Source organism: Ambystoma mexicanum, chromosome 4p (genome assembly GCF_040938575.1).
Source record: "Ambystoma mexicanum isolate Mex_15411 chromosome 4p, UKY_AmexF1_1, whole genome shotgun sequence".
NCBI lineage: Eukaryota > Metazoa > Chordata > Amphibia > Caudata > Ambystomatidae > Ambystoma > Ambystoma mexicanum.
The window spans coordinates 462,584,945-462,608,739 of record NC_090927.1 but is presented as its reverse complement, the minus strand read 5'-3'; the positions used below and the strand labels follow the sequence as shown (position 1 = coordinate 462,608,739).

Sequence of the window (23,795 nt, the reverse complement as noted above, 5' to 3'; positions counted from 1 at the left end):
TAATCCTCTTCTGTTAATTGCCAGCCACACATTTTTACTGGAATCATTTCGGATTTAATTGATGGAATTATTCTGTATTTTCACTTTAGAAAACAATTCTTGAACCAAATTCCCGCTGCCCTTTTTGAGGGATGTATTTTCAATTGCAATGCTGAAAAACATTGACCCTGCTCCACTCTTCTGAGTGGGTGAGGTGGCCCAGTCACATTCTCCTCACGACCAGATCCAAAGCCACATCAAACCAGATCCACATAAAAATCGCATCACACCCACATTACATCCATATCAATCCCAGCCAAATCCCCAAAGATATCTACATTACAGATATAATCTCATCACAAGCGCAATCGGATGACAAGCACATCCACAATCACTTCTTCATCATAACGACAACCACATCAAAACCTCAAGCATGTCCTTACATCCACAAGACAACCACTTCTGCATTACTTGAACATGTCCTCGGGCCACACAGTTACCCAGTCCACAGAGAGAGGGCTTAAGGGCATGCATGAGGCCTCCTCAGGGCACGTGATACCGGCCAGGTACAGCCCCCATGTTGTACCAATGCCTCTTCTTTTTGCTAGTGCTCTCTGAACCATTGGGGTTCTCGAGGCTCTGCGGCATGTTTCAGTGGTTTACGCACTGTGAAGGAAATACAAACACAGCAAGTAATGATCAGATATGCACCAGTGTGCCAGCCTGCTTTGCTCAGCAGAGCAGAAAAACCCTATGTTCTCTTGTAGGCTGCGCATAACACCAGGTGAAAGGCGAGAACAATTTGAGTCCGGGTGGAATGCAGTTAAGGTGTGAAGGGTTGTTTACCTTTCACTTGAACTCTTAATTCTCCAGCCAAACTGCAGAGGAGCACACCTCAAATCTGGACGGGGTAGGTCTGGTTAAGGGTGTGGTAAGATCTCTCTGTTTTGTTACCAAGTGCATCTTTGCTGGAATGTTAATATGAAATGCTGTGTTTTCAAGCACAGCTTCCTTCCGCTTTGATAGGGGGAGGGGTGGAAACCAATGCCTGGAAACACTTGTGTGTAGGCGCCATACAAATGTCCAATAAATATAAACAAATCCTTCTCCAGCACACACACTTCTGGTGCATTTCAAGGCTCTACCTCTTCCACCCTTGTGTTTTTATCACCTTCCCAATTTTGATTTAGAAACCATAAGCCAGTTTTGATGGTTTTGGTGGAGTTTTGCTAATTTTTTGTTTTATTTATCTGTTAAGTTATTACGGCCCCTTCATTGTGAGTATGTTTGTATGTGTGTGCATCTGCTGTGAGATGTCATGCAATATTGGTCTGTTAAGTTGCATGGGCTTCATTACACGTTTTGCGGGGACGTAAAAAAGTGGCTGCAATTCCGCCACTTAAGGAATTTGGGAATTACTGCAATTTTTACCACACTGCCAAATTCAGAATTAACGGTTGAAGTGGAGGATTCACCTGCAGCAACATGCGGGGCTAAATCCTCCACTTTAATGCCAAAAATCTGCTGCATTACTGTGGCGGAAATCACTGCACCCACAGTATTTCCACCAAAATCCCCATGGAGTCCAAGAATTGGGATTTACACAACCTTCCATGACTCGCAATCCCGTGGTATACCCACAGGATCGAGTGGTGGTAACGGTAAACAAGTTTGGCAGATTTACTGCCGAATTACCACCAGAGAATAGTAATGAGGCTTTATATATTTTGTCTCCAAATGCCCCTTTGCTGGAAGAATTAACATGAAAGTGTGTTTTCCATGCTTACCTTCAATTTGCTTTTGTGCGTAGTAACCCCCCCTTCTCCATCACCACACACCTGGTGGATTTCCACTTTCTCCCTCACTGCTCCTATTCCACCTTTGGGTTTATTACCTTCTCAATTTCACTTTTTAAACAAAACAACTTCCATTTTTAATTTAGTTGTACCCATTTAAAAAAAGAAATTATTTCTTAATTGATTCAACCCACCAACATCCTAATCTTTTGGGTTATTTTACTGATTTTGTTCTACTAGCATGCAATGATGCATCATATTACATCATGAGGTATTAAGTCACGTCTTGTTATGTCAATTCGCATTAGTGTCATGTCGCTTTGCACAAGGCCGGCAAGTGCTGTGAAGCAGCTGGAAGCTGGCATGTAGCACTCCACAAAGTCCAAAATAAATAAATAATAATGCATGTTAGCCGCACCCAGTGCACGAAAAAAGTTCTGGAGCTCATGTATGGCACCGAAACAGCGTGTGTATATCGGGGAATTGACTGGGACAAAATAGAGTCAATTCTCTGGAAGAAAGCCTTAAAACTTTCAAATTGTTTGCCAATCGCTGCACTGCGTCTTGAGCTGGGTTTGAGTTCTCTGACCTACATTCTGAAATGAAAGATACTAACTCAGTACAGGCGATTATTAGATTCTCCGGTGGATAGTCTGTCCAATGATTTGAGTGCTACCCTGGAAAGGGGCAATTGTGCGCCTATGATTGCTTTTGTGAAGGCAGCAGATTGTATTCTGGATGAGTGTGGGGCGAATGGTGAACTGCTGGTTGCTAACCCAGGGCAGGTAAAGAAAAAGCTCCGAGAACTCGATTGGTGCATAACAATTGATAAGGTCAACACGTTTAAATTGTATATGTCTTTCGCTATGTGCTAAACCACTGGGATACCTGCCGCTCTATTTGAGACGATTTCCTAACCGTGTTGGCGGGAGCAATTTCTCAGATTAGGATGAAATCTCCTACCCATGGGTGAAATTAAGCGGGTCAGGTCTGAGGGTGATAATGAGGACCTGGGTAATTGTCTAATGTGCAAGACTTCAAATATCTTACAGACCTGTGAGCACATTCTTGTAGAATGTGAGGCGCTACATGCACAGCGGCTGGATTTAGTTAATAGATTCTTTTGGAACCTTGACCTTGTGGGTGATGATGAGCTCTTCCGGAGGCTGACTAGCGGGGAAGAAACGCTGCTTACTCTAGCAGCGTTAAAATGACTTGCTTTTGTAGGAATTGTTAAAACTCCCTGATTGTCTCCTGTGGATTCACTGATAATTTGCACATTGATTGATTATATGTTTGTACATGTGGAAGTTTTAATTAATGAAGATGAAATGAGATATGAATTGTTTTAAATCCCCCCTTTTTTGCTTTTCTTTTTATACTATATTTGTAGTTGTCTGTATTTTTTATGTTTTAAGATTTATTGGAGAGTAATACATGTTAACTGTGATCGTTTGGAGCGGTTGGGGTCGGTGCTCCTCTACTTTTTTTTATTTCATTTTACCATTCCTATTCTTTTATTTTAAAAAGAAACCATTGGTTTTGTTTTAAAATAAAAGTGTAGGAAGAAGTTGAAACTTGCACTTCAGTGCATTGCACAGAACATTCCTTTAAACAGAAGGTGCATTGGTTTGGCTGTTTGTATTGCTCGTGGGAGGGGGCTTGGCGATGAGGTTTGTGGGGAGAAGGGGCAGGCCAGCAGGGAACATAGTTCCACTACTTCTTTTTTTCGTACTCTTCGACCACTGAAAGGGGTACCAGATTGTCATTCTTCCTGGCCATACATAATGGACAGTTACCCTCCTAAAGTGTTGTCCGTAAGCAAATATTTCCTTTGACTTAGCTTTCCTTTTGACGTGCACTATTTTACAACCTTACCTCAGAATACATTTTTCTGCATCCCTTGGACGAGTCTAATGAAATGGGCCACGCCTTACTACATCCGCTAAGATAACAGTGGACAGCACAAGAGCAGCCCACAGAAGCAGCGCCAACATGACGCACTGACGTCACAGAGCTTTCACACTTCACACAATTCGCTTGAGTAAATCTGCCCCAGTGGAGAGGAAGTGCACTTGGGTGGTTTTCCCTTTCTCATCACTATTCCCTCTCTCCCACTATGTTCCCCACCTCCACCTTCCTTAAATAGGCCAATCGTTGGATCTGTCACTTCTGACAGGTGGCCTGCCCAGCCACAGATGTTATCCCTGAAGTTTGCAGGAGGTGCCTAAAAACCCTACTTGCAAACTATGGCCCCTGCACTTCAAGGGCTTATCGAGCACATCTCAGGCCATCACACATCTATGTTTCCACTAATTCTAGTACTTCCTTTCAAGGTACCATACGGTGCCATGAGCACAAGATTTCTTAGTTTTCCTCCTTTGTGATCATCTCTCTCTTTGATCCATTATCTACAATGACAAGAACTACACTCCTTAAACAACTACAGTCCCTTTAACTCCACCCCATCATAAGTTTGTTAGTCCTGTGTGTTCCTCTCCTATTAGAGCTTCTTGATATTCGCTTTCCTCCTTTTTCCTCTCTTCTTCCTCCATAGACTACGGTCTGGTTCCCCAGGCAGGGGCACAATATGCCAATTGTGCAAAAAATGTATGTGCTGTAAAACCACTACTGGCTGATTGGTGCAGTATAAAAGCTTAGCAACATAACATCACATAAGCTGCAAAATTAAAAAGTCTAGCCCAGAATGAACAGATTCATGCATGTTTAGTTCTTCTGTGTGCCTTGTAATGCACATCACAATCGTCAGTGCCACGTAGATATTCAACCATTTTGCTGGACTCATTAGGAAAAGCGTGTTTATGCTTGTTCTTTAGAATTCATTGCATTGCAATAGGTCAATATATTGGACAGCACAGGCACTCTTGTTTTTTAAATGAGGCGATATGACCTGAAGCAGTGCCGGTACAAAGTGTGGGTGCTAAAGGCATGTTAACTGTGGCGTTGGCCCTTTAAGGGCGCGCACGCGACGGGGTGACGTTCACTCCGTCACGTGCGCAGTTAAATAAAAGGGGCGTGTCCGGTGGGGACACAACCACCGGGGAGCCCACACGAGAAACATCTCTGTCTCCGTGTCTCTGTGTCACAGGGGGTAGGGGGCTCACGAACACCGCCAACAGTGGCGACGAGTGCCGGGATCACTCCCTGGGACAGGCGGAGATACTCGCTCGTTGCGTAGATGATCCTACGTGAGCGCTTCAGCAAATTCTTACCGCGGAGAGGGGAGAGACGCACGCGGCCAGCGGCCATTTTGATGAATAGGCCTCGGATACTCACGGCTTCATAACGAAGCGGCGGTGAGCCATCCGGACATAATTTTTGGACAATCCAGCGGCGGATAGCCACTGGAAACAGCACGTGTCAATTTTAAAATGAATCATTGACATTTTCACTGTTTTTCACCAAGTGGATGGGTGAGACTCCATTGGAAGCCTGCTGAATACACTTGGGGTCTCCCCCCCTGCTCAATTTTTGGACGCTTCATTGTCCTGCCTGCTGGCTGGAGCGGTACATCCACGACGGGCACAGCTGGAGAGAGGCAGAATTTAGACCGTGTCAGGAGGCTGCCTGCTGGTGGTGAGTTGCGGCCCCATTAATCATATCATCTGGGGTGCCTGTGCGCTATCCACCATGAGCCAAGCTGCTGCTGCTGCTGCTCCTGCTGCTCCTGCAGCTCAGCCTCCGCCCGCCCTCCCGCTGAAACCACCTGGGTCCCTACAGCCAATGCCTGAGTTTGATATCTCGAGCGCTCCATCAAGCCTGGGACAGAGTTTGAAGATGTGGATGGATAGACTCGAGATGTACTTCAGGGCCACGATGGAGACGAGCGACGACAGTAAGATGGCCACTCTCCTGTACTCTGCTGGCCCGGCAGTGCATGAGATTTTTCTGTCCCTGCAACCAGCGGATGGGTCGTTTGCGGCGGCAAAGGATGCACTCCATAATCATTTTCTGCCAATGGCCAATGCAGATTATGAACGTTTTCTCATGGGGACGGCTCGACAAAAGGATGACGAGACTCTAGATGTGTTCTATGGGCGGCTGCGGAGACTGGCGGCGCCATGTGCGTGGAACGACCCTGAAGTCATGATTCGCAATCAACTCATTCAGGGGTGCGCCTGTGGGAAACTGCGGCGCCAGATATTGCGCGAGCCGGGCATCACCCTTCCCCGCATCTTAGAACTGGGAAGATACCACAAAGTGTCTGAACTGCGGGCGACCAGAATGGAAGCTAGTGCCCGCCCAGGCAAGGTGGAGGAAGTCTGCGCAGTCGGAAGAGGCCGTGGAGCGAGGCGCTCCATGAACACCCAGGGCCCGCGCCTGCCAGGGACAACCTCCTCGTGCCCAAAGTGCGGGTACGACCTCCCGCACCCGGCTGAATGCCCTGCGACTGTGGTGAAGTGTGGTAGGTGCGCAGGCGTGGACCATTTCGCCAGGATGTGCCGTTCTGCTGCTCCTAAGGTAGTGCCAAAGGGTCTGTTCGAGCCGGTTTCTTCCGCCCCCAGAGGGCGTCCAACGTTGCTCAAGCGGACCAGGGTGACGAAGGGGCCCCTCAGGAGGGGGATGAGGAGGAAGAGAATGATGAAAACATTTTCTTTGTGTCCAGTGTGAGCATGCTGAAATCCTGCTCCAAGAGGCAGCCCAGATGCAGTGTGCTGGTCAATGGGGACTCTACACCAATGCTAGTGGACACCGGTGCATCCGTGAATGTGATGGCCAGACAGCACTATGACACCATGCAGATCCGGCCCACGCTGACCGCGCCAAGGGCACACATTTTCGCTTTCGGGGGCGACCAGCCCATTCCCTTGGACGGCGTGTTTGTGGCTGAAGTTCAATATGGCGACTCACATATACGGGCCAGGTTCTATGTCACGCCGGTGAGCAACAACACACTGCTGTGCTGCGGCTGAAGCTCTGGGCATTGTAACATTCCCCTATTTGGTGTACCTAGACGACATTCAGGTGCTCCTGGCCAAACACAGCTCTCTGTTCGAAGGCATTGGACAGTTGGTGGGTGAGCTGGTCCGGCTCCACATCGATGAGTCGATCCAACCAGTGGCGCTGAAGCACCGGCGAGTTCCTTTTCATCTCAGGGATCTGGTGGATCGAGAGCTGGACAATCTCGTAGGGCTGGACATTATTGAAAAGGTTGAAGGCCCCACCCCATGGGTGTCTCCCATTGTCATCGCACGCAAGCTCAAACAGCCCGACGCGGTGAGGATCTGCGTAGACATGCGACTCCCCAACAAGGCCATAAAGAGAGAACGGCACTTGACCCCTACCATCGATGACATTATAGCGGAAATGCAAGGGGCGAGGTTCTTTTCCAAACTGGATCTGAGAGCAGGCTATAATCAGGTGGTCCTGCACCCTGAGTCCCGCTACATCACAACGTTTACGACTCATCGAGGTCGTTACCGATATAAGAGGTTGAGCTTTGGGGTGTCTTCCGCGGCGGAGGTGTTCCAGAACATCATAAGAGGAGCACTGGCTGATCTGGATGGAGTCCTTAACATCAGCGACGACATCCTGGTGTACGCCAGGTCAGAGATGGAGCATCTGGCACGCCTGTCCAAGACCTTTGAGCGCCTTCGCTCGCTCGGACTCACCCTACACAAGGACAAGTTCGAGTTCCTGAAAACAACGATCAAGTTTTTCCGATCCGTATTTAAGGCGGATGGGGTGTCGCCTGACCCCCGAAAAGTGAGGGACATAAAGGAGGCGCGTCCGCCAGAAAATGTTGCGGAGGTGAGGAGCTTTTTGGGCATGGTCACTTACTGTGGCCGGTTCATCAGGAATCTGGCGTCCCGCTCAGAGCCGCTGAGATCTCTGACGAAGAAAGATACCGTCTGGCAGTGGGGCCCCCTTGAGCAGGCGGCATTCGATGATACCAGGAGTGCCTTGGCGGCGGACGACACCATGGCGTTCTTCGATCCGAGCCTGCAGACAGAGATCGTAGTGGATGCCAGCCCCTATGGCCTGGGGGCAGTGCTTACCCAAGTGGGGAGTGACCAGGAGATTCGACCCATAGCATACGCCAGCAAGGCGCTCTCGGGCACCGAGCAAAGATACTCCCAGATTGAGAGGGAAGCCCTGGCGGTGCTGTGGGGTTGCAGACATTTTCGCCTCTACATCCTGGGGCGCCCCGTGACTGTGGTCACGGACCACAAACCGCTGGTGCCGATCATGGCGGGCTCATCATCCCGTCCACCAGTGAGAATAGAGCGCTGGATGCTCGCCCTGCTCAAGTATGGAGTGTCGCTGACATATCGTCCAGGGGCTAACAACGCGGCGGACTACCTCTCTCGACACCCAAGAGGGGACTCGCAGGAGTCGACATCGGCTGAAGAGGCCGACGAACATGTCCGCCTGGTCGTGGAAACGGCCACCCCAAACTCCATGCAGGTGGAGGAGCTGGAGCTTGCGTCGAAGAGCGACGAGTGTTTTGCCATCCTGAGGGAAGCAATGCAGCGGGGTGCCTGGAAGACGGTGCTGGAAGCGGTAGAACGAAGGACATGTGAAGCCAGAGTGGCTCTGGAGCAGTTGTGGCGAGTGAGAGAAGAACTGACATTCTCGGAGTCGGGGCTGCTACTAAGGGGTGAGAGGATCATGGTGCCCCAGGCCAAAGTTGCACAGGTCATCGCCCTGGCGCACCAGGGCCACCAAGGGGCGCCCAAGACAAAAGCTCGCCTCCGACAGAAGGTGTGGTTCCCGGAGCTCGAGCGGAAGGTGGAAGCATTTGTGGCATCGTGCTTCTGGTGCCAGGCTGCGGCACCGGCCCAGCGGGAACCGTCCATTGAAACAATGCCAAGAGGGACTAGGCCATGGGAAGTGGTGCACGCAGACTCCGGGTCCACGTCGAGAGGCACTCACTTCCTAGTTGTGGTGGACGAGTGGTCTCGATACCCGGAGGTCGAGTTCATAGAGTCTGTCGCATTTGAGAATGTGGTGGAGGCGCTGGAGAAGATTTTCGCCACCCATGGCCTGCCCTCCGTGCTGTGCTCCGACAACGGGGCACCATTCCAAGGCGAGAGTTTCGCTGAGCTCATGAAGGAGTATGGCATTCAGCACCGGCGGGTAACCCCACTTTGTCCCCGGGCCAACGGTGAAGCAGAGCGCATGATGCGCACCCTTAACAAAGTCTTCAGGATTGCCCACGGAAAAGGCAAGTGTTTGCAGAGGGCACTGTATGTCTTCCTGCGGGGATATCGGACCACACCCCACTCCTCAACGGGTGTAGCACCGGCAGAGGCTCTCTTCCAAAGATGCCCGAGAGACGTTATACCGGAGGTGGGGGACAGGGACCCCGCCGTCATTGACAATGAACAGGTCGAGGAGGACAGACGAACAAGGACGCAGATGGAAAACATCCGGAGAGTCCTGAGACCCCCACACATCGCGTTGGGGGATGAGGTGCTGGTGAGGAATCGCCACCCACAAGGCAAGCTATCCCTCACGTATGAACCTGCCCCCCTGGATGTCGTGGCGGTGAAGGGCTCTATGGTGACAGCCTCTGATGGAACGTCGTCCGTGACCAGGAATGCCTCCTTCTTCAGGAGAATCGGCGACCCGAGAGTGGACAGCCCGGACAACCGAGAGGGTGAGGATGCATTAGATGAAGGTGGGGGTGAAAGCCCCGCCGTGGACTCTCCTGCTCGGGGCAGACCAGGTCAAGAGACACCGGCCAGGGACGTTGGCAGGAGGTACCCACTGAGAACAGGGCGTGGGAATCCTGCCCGTCTCACAGACTATGTAACGGACTGAGCTGGGGAGGCTGACCTGGGGACATGGTCAGGCCGTGACAGGCACCCTCGGGGGATCCAGGGTGGCTGTTAATAAATGGGGGTTTTGTTGTGTGCAAAGTTGCATGCTTTACAAATGTGTGATAGTTAGTCCCTCCTGTTTCCAATTTGTTGTTATGGAAAAGGAGGAGTGTGGCGTTGGCCCTTGAAGGGCGCGCACGCAACGGGGTGACGTTCACTCCGTCGCTTGCGCAGTTAAATAAACGGGGCATGTCCGGTGGCGACACAACCATCGGGGAGCCCACACGAGAAACATCTCTGTCTCAAGGGGGGTGGAGGGCTCACGGACAGCGGAGTCCGGACACCGCCAACATTAACATTATTTTTTTAAGGAAAACTCTGCTGGGACAGGAGTCTGTCTTCAGTGTCCGACATAGCGTCGCAATACGGAGTAAAGGTATGTTTTTTTCTTTCTTTTAAAAAACTGTTAACATCGTCTTTAGCACCTGCGTGTAGTTACTGGTGGGTTTGAAAGGCGATATGGGGAGGGGTGGGAGGGGTCAAGGACGGCTCAGGGCGAGCAGCACAAGGCCGAGGGGAACTCTGAATGCAGGCTTATACGAAAGGGTTCAGCCCACGTTCCAAGCTCGCTGATTGGCTGGCACCCCCTCCCAGGGTGCTAAAAGGGCTTGTCACTGATAGGCAAGAAATGTTACGGCCCATATGGACTCTATTCAATGAGTCCTTGAAAGCACACGCTCTTGTGGAAGTGAGGGGAAACTGCAGAGCAGATATTTCCCCTGTCTAGGAAGATTGTTTACTCAGTTCTGAACAGTGCTGCAGGTGTTGTAGACTGCAATTTCACTGTGCCAGCTCTGCACTTGGCTAGTTTCTTGCTATGGTGGATGGGTGGAAGCACACATTTTCAGCAGGTGGGAAGTACAGCGATGTGTGTCTTTCCAGTTGTTATGGGGCACACCTGCGGCAACAGCAAAGTAAAACGCGCGACTAACCAGGGTTTTCTATGGGGAAACGATGAGGTGTATGTCTTCCACTGTAGACTCTTGCCAGTAGCATACATCTCATACAGAGATAAAGGAGGGCCCTCAAACCCCCAAGCATGAAAGGTTTTGCATGCCTTAAATTCCAGTTCATCTCTACCCGTAAGTGGAGTTTCTGGTAAAAAAAAAGAAAATGCAGTGTCAGCAGTGTTAAGTAACACAATAACACAAACAGAAGATTCTTCTTGCACATCCTCCTTCTGTTCTTAGTGTTCTTTTTCCTAAATTGAGAAAAAACATTCTCCATTCGATAATTCGATAAAACCCTGAACAACATTGCAGCAAGAGCCTTCCCCTGAAAAGACCTTCCAAACCACCCTTTCACACATCAAAATGGAGGACTTACTGGACTGAACAAGTCCTACCTCAATGTTCATGGATTATTTGTAAACCTTTCTCTACTCAACCCTGAACATAATTTAGTATCTAAATGATGTGATTCTGTAAAAATCACATAATTTATGTGCGAATCTCACAGATAATATGATCACATCATATATTATGTGTTCGAATTAGAATCTAACGCCCACGTTTCTTATATAGTAGATGGATTTCCCGCTAGACCGTGTAAAGGAGGTCAGAATTCAGGAGGGACAATCTGACACTTCTCCTGGTAGGAGGAGATGTCAATGCCAAGGTCCGTTCTAGCTGGACGAGCCATATTCATAATCAGAGGCAGCCCCCCACCCAGTGCTAGCTCTTAGAAATTAGACTGAGAAGGACAGCTCCTACTAAACATTGAGGTTAACCATTCATTGAGAATATTAAATGGGCGGTCCTGAATGGGTGTCTCGAGAAGGGGCAGAGTGTTGTGATGTTTATTACAATAGTTATCAGTACACTGTGCTGAAACTATGATGTACATAAGTTCTGTAACCATGACAGCATGTTCGTGTATGGTTCCAGAATGTTGATGGAACCATACACGAAGATGCCTGAAGAGATGAAGGTTGGCCTCCATGGGGGTTTCTCCCAATAAAACCAGGATGTATATAATTCAATCATATAGTATGACTAAGTGTCTATCATACTCCCTAACAATTGGCGACGAGGACTCCGCGGGAGGGAGCCCCCAGAAGCAGTGAAAAACAAGTCTGCTGACTCTACCAACTGCGTCAAAGATATGGTGAAGCAGCAGAACCCACGGAAATATTATGACTGCTTCAAGGCAAGTGGGCGAAAGTAGCGGCGCGAATCGCACGCATTAGGAGAAAAACAAGCAAATATTTGTGCTTATGTTAGCTTGGCATCATTTGAACGCTGCGCGAGGCCGACTCTGAGAGAACGCAAGAGGAAAGCACCTATGTGCGTGGTTTGCGTGCCGCCATTTTGAGGGATACAACGTTTTCACCACACCGGCAAACGCTACGCGAAAGGCCGTCAATGCGCGTATCATGATAAGGATGAGGGAGATGATGTATATACTGGCCTGCGTGCGTTCTACGAGTGAACTATAGCCCTCAGCTGTTCATACGAAGTGAATATGAATGCGCCCTAAGTGGATGCAACGAAGTGCAACAGCTGATCGAATTGAACAAATGTAAAGCACGCTTGAATCAGAACACACGCATATTAGTGTTGCAACGTTAGGATTGCCAGAGTTACACATGAACTGCATTAAAGACATAAATACTGAAATAAAAGTTGGCATGATGGCACCGAGTTTCAAGGATTGAAAGTTGATACAGTTGCCAGACAACTTGAAATATACAGACAATATTGAACTGAACAAGAAGATTTTGTGACAGTCACATGAGTACACAAATAGTTGTGTTGCCAATAAGGAATGATGCAGAACATAGCGGCTCCTATGAAATTTTTGACACTACCTGGGGATCCGGTGTGTCCTTGGGAACAGTGGCAGGACAATTTTCAAGTATACTTGAGAGCGATAGGAGGGTCCAAGTTTAATGATGATTTAAAGGAGGCCACGCTGCTCAACCGCATAGGTGCAGAGGCACTCAGGATCTTCAGGAACTTAACAGAATTGGATCACACGGATGTAGTTCTGGGTGGTGAATCCTCAAGTGGAGCCAGAAAATATGATGTGGCAATCACTAAACTGAATAAGCACTTTGGAAATAAAACCAACATTGTGTTGGACCATGTTATAGATTCTTTTCAAGGAAACAGAATAAGGGCGAAAGCATCGATGCCTACATAGCTGCTTTGAGAGGTCTATTGGCTACGTGTATCTTCACAGGAGTGGCGGAGGAATACTTGAGAGATCAACTGGTTCTGCATGTGGCAGATCCTCGCATACAACAGCGTTTGTGGCAGGCAAAAAACCCTACATTGGATCAAGCAATTGAAATAGCTAGGTCCATAGAACTTGGTGAGAAATGCATGAAGGAGGTTCAGAACAAGATGGAGAATGCAGACATAAAGTCAGTTAGAGAAACAATGGATGGACAATATGGTAGTGAAGAGGATTTGATTGCTATTGTCAAAGGAATAGTCAAGTCTGACAATGATGCTGGATCTAGACAGGGAAGAGACAGTGCATACAGAACGACCAACAAGTGTTTCAAATGTGGTGGGTTTAGACATATGAATGTAGAGAAGGACTGTCCTGCTGTATCAGCTGAATGCTATAAGTGTGGACTAATAGGTCACTTTAGTAAAGTGTGTCGCAACAACAGAGGCAGAGGCAGATTCAATGCCCGACATGTGAGAAATAATGGTCGATATGGCAGCAGAAGAAGTGCTGCCATGACAAGCATAAAGGCTTTAGATGAAATTGGTGGTCCAAGTAGTCTATTAGCGATCACAGACAGATTTGAAGAGGAAGTACAGATACTTGCCTTCACACCAAATGAGAGTGGTTTGGGCCTGTGGGTGCCAATGGAAATAGATGGGATAACGTTGCAAGTTATGGTGGACACAGGTTCTCCATATACTATGGTGGATGTGGACACATATGTGAACATACTAAAAAAAAAAGGAAGAATTGCAATTGACCAAGATTAAAGCGACTGGATATGGTAAGACTCCCATCAATATAGTTGGGTAGGCTTGGGTACATTTAAATTTCGAAGGAAGGAAGACATACTGCAGATTGTATGTTGCTGAAAATGGATTTTCCATAGTTGGATGGTGGGAACAAGCATCATTGAAGATCCGCATACATCCAGGTGAGAGTGTGCCTATTCTTTGCATTAATGGAGATAGCTGTAGTACATCGGAGAATTTAGCCAAGAGTTTTCCTAAGGTCTTCAATGATAGCATTGGAATTCTTAAAGGTTTCAAGCATCGGATCATACTTAGAGGAGCAAATCCTGTGGTACATAAAGTAAGAAACATACCTATTGGCACTAGAGAAGCATTGAAAAGTGAACTAGAGAAATTGAGCATGCAGGACATCATTGAACCCATCGAAAGCTCTGAATGGTTATCCCCTATTGTTATTGTTAAAAAAACGACGGATCAATAAGAATGTGTGTCGACCTGAGAGATCTGAATGCCAACATCTGGGTGGACCGCCATCCACTACCAAATATAGGAGAAATGTTGACCACGATGAAGCCAGCAAAATTTTTCACGACACTTGACCTATCGTCGGCATATCACCAGGTAGTGTTAGACGAAGATTCCAGACATTTAACATCATTTATAACACCATTGGGGGCATTCATATATAAAAGGATGCCGTTTGGTTTGGCTTCTGCGGCTGCAGTATTTCAGAGATTAATGCATCACTTGTTTGATGTTCTTCAAGGGGTTCACTATTTCCAGGATGATATCCTGATATCCGCAATGTCTGAAGAAGAACATGATGCTAAGTTGTTAGGAGTGCTACAAGTTATACAACAGAAAGGCATGACACTCAAAATTGAGAAATGCAAGATAAAGAAAAACGAAGTAACATATTTAGGTCATCGCATAAATGCTGATGGTATAAAACCCAAAGAGTCATTGGTTAACACCATTCTCAGGATTCCTGATCCGTTAAATAAAGACCAACTCCGAAGTTTTTTAGGATTAACAGAATACTATTCAAAGTTCGTGGATCACTACGCTGATAGAACAGAACAAATGAGAAATCTGATGTGCAAAGGTATGAGATTTGATTGGTCTGAAGGATGCAAGAAGAAGTTTGAAACAATGAAGTCATTAATAAACAGAGCACCTGCGCTAAAAATGTTTGATTCAAGTGCCAAGACCAGAATATCAGTAGATGCCAGCAACATGGGCTTAGGGGGTGTGTTAGAGCAGATTCAAGATGGTGAGATAGTTCCCATTGCCTTTGCATCCAGGACATTGAGAGGAGCTGAGAAGAATTATTCGACTATTGAGAAGGAGGCTTTGGGAGTTAAATGGATTCTAGAACATTTCAAAAGTCTCATATGGGGCATACCAGTTGAAATCAGAACTGATCACAAGCCGCTTGTACATGTTTTGAATTCAAAGAATCCCCACATGACTTCTCCACGCATAAGGAGGTGGACGTTAATTATCATGCAATACAATATCAGTATAAAATACACCCCTGGAAAGACCAATGTAGTGGCTGATTGCTTTTCTCGTCTACCATGTAACTGTGACACGATTGAATGTGATGACAAAGGAGAACTGACAGATGATCAAAACATGGAGTGTATAATAGCACATATATACCCAAGCTTTTCAAAAGAAGATTGGATTGAGGCGAGAGAACAAGATCTTGAACAGAGATTGTTAAGAAAAGCTATTGAAAATGGATGGACAGATACCGAGGAGAATATCAAATCGTGGGAAAAGATAAAAGATGAATTATCAAGTGATAATACATGCGTATATCGAGGAGAGCGGATAATACCTCCAGTTAAGATGAGAGAGAAAATTATGAAAATAGCGCATGAAGGTCACGTAGGAAGAAACTTAACAAAAAGAAGAGTGAGAGAAGCTTATTGGTGGCCCAACATGTGGGGTGAATTGGAAGCTCTTGTTAGGGATTGCACAGCATGTGCAGTAAGCGATAAGAGCAAACAACGCACATCACACCATTACAACCAGTAGAGATTCCAAGTACCGTTTGGACTAAACTGGCAATTGATATAGCAGGACCATATGAAACTTTAGGACCGCAAAAAGTCTATTTCATTGTAATGGTTGACTATACATCCAAATGGGTGGAATGTGGAATCGTTGAGGAATCAATATCAGCGAGGAAAGTTACTAGGTTTTTGGAGGAAATCTTTAATAGAGAAGGGGAGCCTCTAGAAATAATATCTGACAATGGAGCTCAATTTATGTCACAAGAAATCCAGAAATTTCTTAAAGAAAGGGCCATCAAACATAACACAACAGCTTTGTACCATCCTATGGGGAACGGATTGATGGAGAGAATGAATCGTTTCATAAAAGGTATCATTCAATTAGCTATTGTCAACAACATACCATGGACAGAGACATTAAAGGAAGCACTTAACACGTATAAAGTTACACCTCATTCAGTGACTGAAGAAGAACCTTTCACTTTGATGAGAGGGAGAATAGCCACTAACAGATTCAGACCTGCATGGATAACAAAACAAAAAAACAAAGAAATAAATTTGGAAGAAATAGTTAACAGAGTAAGAAGAAATCAAGAAGAATACAAAAATGATTATGACAGACGGAAACATGTTCAAGAAAGCAAGTTTGAAAAAGGAGATTGGGTTAGAGTAATAGAACCCAAAAGAGTGATGAAAGGAGAGTCAAGATTTCGTCCTCCTCAGAAAATAATGGAGTGCTCTGGAAAATCGGTAATTCTAGAAGATGGAAAGAAGTGGTCATGTAATGATGTTATTTTGGCAAAGGAGGAGGAAGTTGTAAGAAACAAGAAAGAACAGTTGGCAAAGGGAGTAATGTTTAAAGACAAGTTCAATGACTTGGGATATATGAACAAAGCATTTGCTCAGGAGAACTTAACAAAAAATGGAATACATGAGAAAAAAGTAGAGAATGTTCAGTCATCTTCAAGAGCTAGGAAAAGAGCGTGGAATTATAATCAAGACTATGTATATTATTAAAGAGAAATTGGGACTGAGAACTACAGCAACACAAGGAAGCAAGAGCATCAAAAGATATGCAATTCTTTATAGGTATATCCTTTTCTTAAACATGGCATTAAGTCAAGATGTTATATATACATTAATTGTTATGAAATGTTAGTATTAACATATTTAAATTGTTAAACTTAGTTTGTTCAATTCATTATAGAAGGGAAGATGTTGTGATGTTTATTACAATAGTTATCAGTACACCGTGCTGAAACTATGATGTACATAAGTTCTGTAACCATGACAGCATGTTTGTGTATGGTTCCAGAATGTTGATGGAACCATACACGAAGATGCCTGAAGAGATGAAGGTTGGCCTCCATGGGGGCTACTCCCAATAAAACCAGAATTTATATAATTCAATCATATAGTATGACTAAGTGTCTATCATACTTCCTAACACAGAGGCCCAATCACAAGCTCCATGTGCGGGATGGGGGCGGGCATGTCCTCAGACCAGGAAGCGCTCTGTGGGGAGGGGGCTGCGGGGAGCAGCGGGCAAGCGCAGAAAGCACACAAAGAGAAAATAAAATAATGCTCAAAATAGATCCTGGGCTGGGACACACTTACCCCCTGGCCAGGCACTGCAGAAAGGGGCTCTGGCAGGTGCCCAATCACAAGCTGCGTGGGTTGGATGGGTGGCGGGCATGTCCTCAAACCAGTAAGCACACTGCAGGGGGGTGCAGGGAGCAGGGGGCAAGTAAGGGATGTGCACAAAGAAAGAAAAATAATGTTCAAAATGGATCCGGTGCTGGCAGTGGAGAAACTTTGCTGAAAATGTTGTGGGGGACATGACCTCTGAAGAAAAGGTGCCCCATTCAAATCAATGGGGACAAAATAGTGTTCCATGAAAGTTGGGGGGGACAAACACCCCCGCCCCCCTAAAATTACGCCCATGGGTGCTGGGAAACACTTATCTCAGGCCATGGAGTCACAAGCTATAAGATAACATGTGTCTGTAGATCAATGCAGAACAGTTAATCTATCATGCAGCAACACCTATGGGGACTAGCCCACCTACTTAGGTCTGTTTTAACACTCATACAACATGGCATAAGGAAACAGCGCAACTCGCTAACTCAAGGATTCATTCAAAATATTTGTGTGACATGTGTGTGTTATTTGCCTTGAAAAAGCCCAGGAAACTGATGGCCATGCAGTTGGCAAATTTTCGTTAACTGCTTGTAATCTGCAAGCAAATTACTCTTTAAACTACACCTATCACAGGAGTTCATGTATAGGCAAATGTTATCTTATAGCTTGTGACTCCATTCATCTATTACAGAAGTTGATGTATACACTTCAGGATGTCACTTACTAACAATCTCACGAATAAGTGACGAGTTTCAAGTGAGAATAAGTAACCTATGTTACTTTGTGAGGTCAATAAACCAACTTAACTCAACTTAATGTACCTATCATAATTTATTTTCCTTTCGGAGCGGCTGCATAAGGGTGGGCATCCACTGCACTTACTAGTTTGTTCGTAGCATTTTTTGGTTGTATGCTACTCACTTGGCCCATACAACCGCTCTTTTCCTACACACTTATTTTTATAGTGTGTTCCCTCCTCCCTCTTTAGGGGTATTCTTGGTCTACATATGTGGTTTTGATTTGGTGAGGGCTGTGATTGGCTCTCCTCCATCAGTTCACCGGAGGTCGTTTTGGGCTGAAGAGGCTGGAGCAAGATCATCATTGGCATGACCATCATTTAGAGTTTTAGCCTTTCTCCCTTGACCCTCCTGGCTGTAGCCTGTAACTGACTACCTGAAATAAGCTGTTATAAGAAACACTGATACATGAGAGCTTTTTGCGTGAGAGTCATCACCACGTGCTACATTTTGTAAACCCAACACTATGTTGCCACCTCCTCCTCTTAACGCTCAATCTGGTGTTGCCACCTACTCCTGCTCCTTCCCACCCTCTGATGCCACTGCCTTCTCCTTGAACCTCTCAGCTCTCACCAACTCCCCCTGCTCTCAACTGCATCAACCTCTCCACTGTCTCTCCAGCCTCAGATCTTTCCACCAGTCTTCAACCTTCTCCAAATGTGAGCCTCCTGCTCTTGCAACCTACACTTCCTGGCTGAGGTGTGGCACTTCTATAGAGTTTTCTCTCCTCTCCCTGGGTGGGTATTCTTGGTCTGCACATGTGGCTTTCATTAGGTGAGGGCTGTGTTATGCTATCCTCCCTGAGTGCACCGGATGTCATTTTTGGCTCAAGAGGCTAAATCAAGACTACAATTGGCCTGTCCATCTTCTTCGGTGTTAGCCTTTCTCTCCCGACCCTCCTGGCAGCAGCCAGTCATGTGCAGAGGTATTTGGTGTGTCCAGCATGTGGGTTAAAGGTTGGGATACACATGGGTAAGCTTTAAGAACACTGTGTTTCACCGAGCGTGCAGGTGAATGGTAACACATTATTCCCAGCTTGAGAATCTCCCGCCGGGTAACGATGGCCCTCAAATGCTTCCTCCTGCACTGAATTCTCAGCATCTAGGAAATCACAAACTTTGCAATATTCTGTTCGTGGAATCACAGATTTCACCAGGAGTCTCTTGAAAAAGAGACATTTAATGGACTGGCTGAAATTGCAGTAGTAGCAAAACACTTGGTACCAATATTGAGGGCAGAGAAACCAGTTCCCTTAAAGGGAAAGCTTTCCTTTTTGGATCCATTCAGGAAGAGCTTGAGGCTCTCTCAGGTGGAGAGGTGGTGCAACAATAGTATCTGTGTGAGTCACACAAAGGTTTTAGACAGGGCCACAGCTTTCAGGAATGAGCTGCCATAATGGGCTAGTGGGGTGGGGAAGTTCTGAACCCCCAGTGTTGACCTGCGGTGCAGCAATGTCAATGTCCCCTGCCATGTCACTAGGACCAAGGTGGGGTGATCAGAGGGTCCCTGGCATACCACCCTCTGACCCAACATCCACTGGATTGGGGTGGGTTCTGGCTCTTGAGACACCACCTTGTTGGTGCCCAGAACCAGGCAGGGGAGTCCATCACAGTATATAAATCCAAGATGTGTGGCATGATAAGGCTACGGTGCAGGATATGGGGCATGAACCCTGTAAAGATAGAGGCAGTGGAAATAAGATTTTCAAAAGGGATTCTAATAGTGGCAGCATCAACTCCCAAACAATTGATTTATTTAAAGGCAGGAATGTCGTGAGTTGAAGAAGGGGCATCCCACTCACCCATCAAACTGTGGTATGCTTTCTTGACAAACCCAGCTGCCTCTCTAATCTACATAATAGACAACATGATAAAGTGAGAGATGGGGAAACTACATATATTGGTTGAAATGTACTGTAAAATGTATGTTACTAAGTCTGCTACTGCGCACTCTTGCCACTTGCATGGTCTCTTGGCACTCTGGCGGATGTGCAATGGAAGGAGGGTTGGGGTTATTAGTGGGATTCAGAGGGAGAAGAGCAAGAGAGCTTTGATGTGTGGTTGGCAGCTTCAGTTCGGAAAAACCGGTCACTTAGCGTTGGTGTGTTACCCGTCATGTGAGGTTGAGGTATGGCTGTGCCTGGTTTGGTTTCATATTGAGTGTTGTGAAGTGTGTGCGGTAGAGGTATGGTTGTGTTTAGTTCAGAGTTTGAGGGTGAGCATGCAGAATGGTGAGTTTTTAGGAGAGTTACTAACATTACAATATCATGACCGTGGCTGTGAACAGGTCAGTTCTCAATAGCTTGTGAAGCAGTTTCCTGTTGTGCAACAGGATTCCAAAAGGATCACCGAATCGGAAGCAGGATAAAGTTGACTGTAGTATTCAGACTGCTGCCATTGTTTCTTTTCCAGTGAAGTGGCGAAAAATGTGCTTCACAAAGATGCACATAATGGTGTCTTCCAGAAATGTGAAACTCAGACATTGGTTACTGCATTTGACAAACTTTCCATGGACTGTTATGTTATGTTAATATTACTTATAAAGTGCATGGTCGCCCAGAGGCATCTTGGCGCTAAGAGTGGGAGACTGAGGTTGAAACAACGAGCAGCAATATCTAGAATAGATGAGTTTTTACGGTCTTCATAAGCTAGCTAGTTAGTAGTTTTCCTAATAACAAGCGGGAGGTTGTTCCATAGGATAGCAGCAGCAGTGGAGAAAGTCTGTCCTCCAACCCGAACCCATTTAAAGATCGAGTCCACCAGGCGATTAAACGGACCGCAGACTGCGACTGGGAAGATAATGGGTGAACTTAGCTTGGACGTATTCAGCACTTTAATTGTGGAGGGCACGATGAACTATTCATAGGGCTTTGAAATCGACCCGCTGGGCCACCGGGAGCCAATGAAGGGCTCGGAGCACAGGAGAAATATGCACACCATAAGCTGTGCCAGTGGCAACACGAGCAGCTAAGTTCTGCAGACGTTGCAACCGCTGAATCAAACCATTGGGTTGAGCCAGGTACAGGGAGTTGCAGTAGTCAAATCATGATAGCACCATGGCAGCCACCACTGGAGAACGCAGTGGGTCCGGAATCATGGGTAACACCTTCCTTAGGATCTTAAGTGACCGGCTTGACATACCACAGTAACTTGCTTGTCCGTAGAGATTGATGCAGATAAAATTTTAACCAGGTTTTTAACCTTGTCAGTCGGCACAGGAAGAGAACCCAGGGATGATGGCCAGAAAGAGGACACCCAGAGAGTGGGATCAGGAGGACAACCCACCACCAACACCTCAGTTTTGTCTCCATTCAGTTTGAGCCAATTGAAGTTCATCCACTCTCCCACAGCCGCCAGACACCCTGCAAGCACAACTGTAGTTGAAAAGATTCTGCAGTAGCTACAAATACATCAGAAAACTGCTCTCATGATCTTCCAAGACATTAAGAATGGCTGGTTTGCATTTCCAATTCTCAGAACACTCGAGCTTTTGATATTCAGAGTTGGAAGGCTGTTCCCTCTCTGTAAAGACCCACACATTCTGGAGCCCTCTCCCACTGCTACGACCATCTGCACCTTATTGAGGTTCTGTTGCAGTTCAAAGGATTGACGGTAAAGAAACGCATTGCCTTTGCCTCTATGCCAACATAACACAGCATCAAGCAATATTGAAACCTTTTCATGGTGACTTCACAAACACATCATCCCAGGAGTAAGGTAAAGCAAACAAAGAGAGCTTACTGTGAGCGAAAATAGGCTGACCTTAAAAAAACAAAGAAAGGTCAAAACTTAACAACAGGCTCCCCAAGAAAAGGCCATCAGCAAGAGCATAGAACATACTTACATCTCGGGGATGTTATTGTTTTGCACATCCTGCTGTTTTCTTGTGTACAGTTCCTAGAAAAGATTAACAAGAAACACATTTCTGAAAACAATACACATATATGTGTGCTAACAAAACTCTTTAAACAGATAACTCTCATTATGCTAGGTTAAGAGACAAAATGGATGACTAGGTACAACACAAACAATGCAAAGCAACTCAGCCCATATTCGCATTTCTTGTATGTGAATGAAGTCTCTTGCTCTGCAAAAGTACATTTCGCAGTCTGTGTGGTCGTCTCACTTTTACCTGCTTCTCCTTCCACCCCACCTCCCTTTCTTGTGTAAACTATTCCGAATCTGTGACCGCCTGTATGAATTGTCCTCTTTAGATCACAATATTCTTCATAGAAATATATGCTGCTTATTTTTGAAGGTCAATAAGTACTTCTTTGGAAGTACTGCTCACAAATCCTACAGTCTAAATGAACAATTCATATGAGGTTTGTCGAGTAATCAATTTTAAGTAATCTGACCAAACAAAAAACTCTACACTAATTTCTCTGGATTATCTGCCACATTTTAAAACAGTGGGCCTCATTACAAGTACCGCTGTTCGGAACCAACAGAGGTAAAATTGCTATTACTGCCACTTTACCACTCTATAACAGGCTTGGTGGTAAAATGTCCCTCCAGCATTTTGCTGATGGAAAATCGCCCACTTTGCTTCCTAAACGTGGCGTAATTACTGCAAGGTAACGCGCAGTAGATCAGTTGAAAATACCCATAGAACACCATGGACTCAACCAATTGGGATTTTCACTGCATTATCACACTTGTGATCACGTGGTAATGACTCAGGACTGAGCGGCAGCAACAGTAACTGAGTTTGGCAGTAATTCTGCGGATTTACCGCCAAACTCATGGTGAGGCCCAGTATCGTGCTGCAGTGTTTGCAATCATTTGTCTGCTCTAAGGGCAGGAACTGAAGTGAATTCCCTCCTTTCTATCTAGGAAGAACTAAAGCATGAGACTGAGAGATTTATTTTCCATCCATTATAGGCGTGTTTCCTGTGCTATTCCCCAGGATTAAACCTCTGCCCCAGGTCCTTTTTAATATTTATGTGGGACTCCATCACCTCAACCCTCATCAAACTGCACTGGTTCCCGCGTATTATCTTCAAATCCTGCTGCATCATCTACAAGGCTGTCACCCTCAAGTCCCCACTGAGAAACTCAGCATCTCCGGAGGCCTAGAATCCACCAGAAGTAAGGACATGTGCAGATTTAAACTCCATCAGCGCAGGAAGGGAAGAACCAGAAGACAGCCCTTCTCTGTCTCTGCCCCAAGCCTCTGGAACTTCCTCCCCATTGACATCAGACTCGCCTGCCCGCTTCTACAGTTCAGGAAAGAGCTCAACACACTCTTCTTCAAGGAATGACTGCTCCCTAACTTTTAGGTCCATGCACCGTCCAATCCCACCCTACCTCAGACTGGGTGATCTGATCCCCACTGTTTCCTGCCCTAGTTACTTGAGGATCCATTGCTGACCCTCCCTCCCCTGCTGTTAAGATTTATTTATTTAGTTATGTATACAAATCACAGGAAAAGGTATGCATTTTTGACACAAAAAAGCGTACAGAATTTATCATTAATAACTGAGGGCATGGGTCCTTTATAATGGGGTGAGAGAATGTGGCTTGAGGGCTGGATGTTGCAACGGAAGGTAGATCCCCCCAGCCCCTCATTTCTCTGCTCCCTAAATACCCTAATAATAATAATGATAACTCCACGTGGGCCTGCTCGGGTACTGTTTGATGTGAAAACACTGCACCCGATTACATTGCCCGATGTTAAAGAAGAAACCATGATTTCTGATCTCAGTAGCCAGCCTTCCCAGCATGCTACTACTAATTGAGTGTTCATCCCTACACTGATACACAGGTGTACTACGTGA

General features: G+C 46.2%; 1 protein-coding gene across 1 annotated transcript in view; it reads right to left on the bottom strand.

Moving 5' to 3' along the window:
* LOC138453292 (uncharacterized) overlaps positions 1-23,795 on the bottom strand; it is a 150,054-nt gene that overhangs the window by 28,113 nt on the left and 98,146 nt on the right. Inside the window, exon 2 of the mRNA XM_069605985.1 lies at positions 21,860-21,912. Within this exon, the coding sequence (XP_069462086.1) occupies positions 21,860-21,912 (53 nt within the window). The remainder of the gene's footprint in view (positions 1-21,859; positions 21,913-23,795) is intronic.